The following is a 4,953-nucleotide window of genomic DNA, read 5'->3' as shown; positions in this document are numbered from 1 at the left end:
GTGGTTGGTAAGGATTGGAGGGCAGTAAATGTGTTTTTAAAAGATTAGGCTGTGGATGCCTTGGTCTAAAATGGACCCCAGATCAGATTCAATATGGAACAGCAGCATTGAGCCTTCTGTACGTAACCATGGTGACCCTGGCCCCGCCCTCAGATCTGAGCTGAACCCAAGCTCTGTAGCTGCACAGCTTCACACTGCACCTTATCAGCCTCATCACCTGTTTAATTCTGCTGTTACACACACACACACACACCACACACACACACACACACACACGCAGCACTGTTATCAGCCTCATCACCTGTTTAATTCTGCTGTTACACACACACACACACCACACACACACACCACATACACACACACACACACACACGCACAGCACCATTATCAGTGTCATCACCTGTTTAATTCTGCTGTTACACACACACACACACCACACACACACACCACATACACACACACACACACACACGCACAGCACCATTATCAGTGTCATCACCTGTTTAATTCTGCTGTTACACACACACACACACACGCACACGCACAGCACCATTATCAGTGTCATCACCTGTTTAATTCTGCTGTTACACACACACACCACATACACACACACACACACACACACACGCACACGCACAGCACCATTATCAGTGTCATCACCTGTTTAATTCTGCTGTTACACACCACATACACACACACACACACACACACACACACACACACAGAACCTGTTAAAACAGTGAATTGGTTCATTGCATTGCACTGCAGACATATTGGCATTTAGGGGCCGTGTGTAGAATGTGCCCAATACACTGTTGCATACTGAATTGTCTGTGTGCTCTGTACACACTCAACCAATGAAGGGACTGTCAACATGCAGCACATAAAACTCATCAGAACAAAACTCATTATCCCACTGAAAAAGTTACTCATGTGAAAGCACTGCAGAGAGACCATGAGACCCTCCGTGAAATTAACCTTGGATATGAGGGCAGGAAGTGGCAGAGTAATCTTCAGTTGCAGAGCCTGGACCTCAGCTCTGTGTGATAAAATACAAACTAATGGAAAGCCCTGAGTGTGCGCTTTATCTGGAGTGAAACCCGTAAACTGGCTGTGTCTCGTTAATGTCTCTGCTGTCTGTCAGAGCTCTGTGTGTGTGTGTGTGTGCATACGTGTATTTGTATGAGCGTGTGTGTGTGTGTGTGTGTGTGTGTGTACACAGCTATGTGATCTGAGTCCTGCTGGCAGATTTATGCCCCCCAGGCTTATCAGCCACAGTAACAGGCAGGTGATCTTAAACCCCCCCCCCCCCCCCCATCTTCAATTAATCCTCAAGCACATTCAACAGAAGCAGCTTGTGAATAAATGGCTGTCGGTCACCAGTGAAAACCCCTTTGTTCTCAACAAATCAGAGCGATGCACTCATCCACTCTTTTACGAGAAACTCTCAGCTTTACTACCCCCGAGCTGATTGGCCACATGCTGCTGACACACTAGGAAAGGGAATGGGGGGGTCTGCTACCGCTCACCCGCAAGGGGGGGGGGGCATGTGAGAGAGAGAGAGAGAGAGTGGGAGAGAGTAGGGGGGAGAGAGAGTGGGAGAGAGTAGGGGAGAGAGAGAGAGAGAGTGACTGGGAGAGAGTAGGGGGGAGAGAGAGAGCGAGAGAGAGTGGGAGAGAGTAGGAGAGAGAGAGTGACTGGGAGAGAGTAGGGGGGAGAGAGAGAGAGTGGGAGAGAGTAGGAGAGAGAGAGTGAGTGGGAGAGAGTAGGAGAGAGACAGAGAGTGAGTGGGAGAGCGAGAGACAGAGTGGGAGAGAGAGAGAGAGTAAGCAAGTAAGCATGAGCGAGCGACAGAAAAGCTGTAGTAGATCATGCGTTGTTGAGCAAGGAGCTGTCCGGTGTGGAAGGTGCTGAATGTGCTTTCACATCTCATTGGTGCGCACTGAGAACCCGCCCCCCCCCCCCCATCACCGGCCCCCCAGCTCAGAGGCTGAGTCTTTCTACATCTGACTTTGTTGGAGCCGCAGGATCCCCAAAACTTCTCCAAACTGCAGTGGGACCCCTGCCACGGGACCCTGTCTCTCTGCTCGGTCCAGCTGAGGGGGGTCTGTGGCGGGACGGCTGGGAGTTTGGGGGCTGTACCGGGACGGTGTCGGGATGGCGGGATGCTCTCTGCGCTGTACACAGGGGCTGCTCAAGTTCCTGCACACACTGCAGCGTCTTCTCTCCGGCACCCTCAGCAAAGGTACCGACTGCACACTGCTCTCTCTCTCCTCATCCCTCTCTCCCTCTCTCTCTCTCTCTCCTCATCCCTCTCTCCCTCTCTCTCTCTATCTCTCTCTCTCCTCATCCCTCTCCCTGTCTCTCTCTTTCTCTCTGGTCCCCTCTGTCTGTCTCCTTCTCCCTCCTTCTCTCTCTCTCTCTCTCTCTGGCGGGATCGTACTGAGGTATTTTCTGTCTGCAGAGAGGTAGAACAGGAATGAAAGGAGAGTCGGAGGAAGCAAGGTTTCTCTATCCCTCCATCTGTGAGTGTGAGTGTGAGTATGTGTGAGTGTGAGTGTGAGTGTGAGTGTGAGTGTGAGTGTGAGTGTGAGTGTGAGTGTGAGTGTGAGTGTGAGTGTGAGTGTGAGTGTGTGTGTGTGGGGGGGGGAGGGGTAGTTTTATGTTGAGCAGCTGCATATCGACTTGGGAAAAGCAAAGGGAGTTTTCTTGCCATGTGGCTGTTTTGTATTCTAAGAGTGTGTCAGTACACTTTGTGTCTGTATTCTAAGAGTGTGTCAGTGCACTTCCTGTGAAGTCAGAAAGTATGATTATCCACAGGGCTTGATTTATCCAAACTCAACACCAATACCTCCCACACACACACACACACACACACACACCCTCCTTCAGCAGAGAATTCTGTGTGCGTGTGTGTGTGTGTGTGTGTGAGAAATTGACTGTTGCTTCACATTTCCCTGTTTTACTTTTTTGGTGACATGAGTTTTTCTCAGGATGTGTCCCTGTGGGCCACCGTACAGCTGAATGGCTCAGAGAGAGAGACCGCAGCCCTGACCAGTGCAGTTTGCAAATTTATTATCTGTATCGTTTACACATTCTAAATAACTAACTCAGACCTCTCTCTCTCTATCTCTCTGTTCCCCTCTGCCTGTCTCCTCCTCCCTCCCTCCCTCTCTCTCTCCCTCCCTCTATCACCCTCTCTTGCTCTCTGTACCTCTACAGTACATTCATAATTTATCTGAGCAGGATATATAATTGATTTGCCAGATGAATTATCCTCAACTGGGGGAAGGGTAACCCCTCCACATCTACATCTGATCAGGGTGCGTGCGGCAGCTATCCCATAATTCACTGCTGCACACTGGGTTGACACAGTATCTTCAGAAGCTGTGCTGTGGTCTTTTCCCCACGCAAACTCATACATTTAAGCATCTATAGACACGAAGACCCCAGTTTATCTGGATCAGTTCTGCTTAAAACAATGAATGAAGAGAGAGGGATACTCTCTCAGTCAGTACACTCTCTCTGTCAGTACACACGCTCAGTCAGTACTCTCTCAGTCAGTACTCTCTCTGTCAGTACACATGCTCAGTCAGTACAAACGCTCAGTCAGTACATACGCTCACCACGTCACACACACATGCACACGCACACACACACTCACACACACACACACAAACACATACCATGCATGCACACACACACACACGCACACACTTACACGCACTCACACACACACACCACACACATGCACGCACACACCACACACACACACACACACACACAAGGGAGAGAGGATGAAAGAGGAGTCGAGAGAGAAAGAGACAGAGGGTGACAGAGAATTGAATCATGGTGATAAAGTGAGCTTGCTGTTTTAAGTGCCGCATGCTCTCTCTCTTCCTCTGTGCTAGAGGAGCTCACACCTCTGTCCTGTGGACCCAGCCCCCCTCCACGCATGCACACAATAAACCATCTGCTTTACAACTTACAGAAGGAGGCTTGAGCACATCTACATCTCTCTGGTTGCATTGGCAAGGAGGCTTGAGCAAATCTACATCTCTCCGGCTGTATTGGCTGTAATCCTGTAACTGGACTGCTGATCTAGGATCAGTTTAGCATTTAGCTATAGAATACCGCACTACTGCTCTACACCCTGTGTATGGGCTGAGTTATACCGTACTACTGCTCTACACCCTGTGTTTGGGCTGAGTTATACCGCACTACTGCTCTACACCCTGTGTTTGGGCTGAGTTATACTGCTCTACACCCTGTGTTTGGGCTGAGTTATACTGCTCTACACCCTGCGTTTGGGCTGAGTTATACTGCTCTACACCCTGCGTTTGGGCTGAGTTATACTGCTCTACACCCTGCGTTTGGGCTGAGTTATACCGCACTACTGCTCTACACCCTGTGTTTGGGCTGAGTTATACTGCTCTACACCCTGCGTTTGGGCTGAGTTATACCGCACTACACCCTGTGTTTGGGCTGAGTTATACCGCACTACTGCTCTACACCCTGTGTTTGGGCTGAGTTATACTGCTCTACACCCTGCGTTTGGGCTGAGTTATACCGCACTACACCCTGCGTTTGGGCTGAGTTATACCGCACTACTGCTCTACACCCTGCGTTTGGGCTGAGTTATACTGCTCTACACCCTGCGTTTGGGCTGAGTTATACCGCACTACACCCTGCGTTTGGGCTGAGTTATACTGCTCTACACCTTGTGTTTGGGCTGAGTTTAATTACATTCTCTATCATATATGATCCAAACTCAATGCTAAATTTATTTCTCTGAACTCTGGATATTTCCATGAAACCACATTTTCTCATTTGTCTGTGTACCTGTTACTGTTTCTGCAGCGAAGGTAAGACTTTGACTCCAGGCTCTGGTTTTGTGTTCATTAATACCCTCTCTAACTCTGTGATGGTAGGAGATTGAAGATGACATTCTGC

At 49.4% G+C, this 4,953-nt stretch overlaps 1 protein-coding gene across 1 annotated transcript in view; it reads left to right on the top strand.

Moving 5' to 3' along the window:
• The first annotated feature begins 2,010 nt into the window (after positions 1-2,010).
• The window catches only part of kcnip1b (Kv channel interacting protein 1 b), a 33,144-nt gene continuing 30,201 nt past the window's right edge, over positions 2,011-4,953 (top strand). Inside the window, exon 1 of the mRNA XM_035435278.1 lies at positions 2,011-2,245. Coding sequence (XP_035291169.1) covers positions 2,158-2,245 — 88 coding nt within the window. The 5' untranslated portion in view covers positions 2,011-2,157. The remainder of the gene's footprint in view (positions 2,246-4,953) is intronic.

Source organism: Anguilla anguilla, chromosome 9 (genome assembly GCF_013347855.1).
Source record: "Anguilla anguilla isolate fAngAng1 chromosome 9, fAngAng1.pri, whole genome shotgun sequence".
In the NCBI taxonomy this organism is placed as follows: Eukaryota; Metazoa; Chordata; class Actinopteri; order Anguilliformes; family Anguillidae; genus Anguilla; species Anguilla anguilla.
The sequence above is the reverse complement of the archived record's forward strand: the minus strand, read 5'-3'. Positions and strand labels throughout refer to the sequence as shown.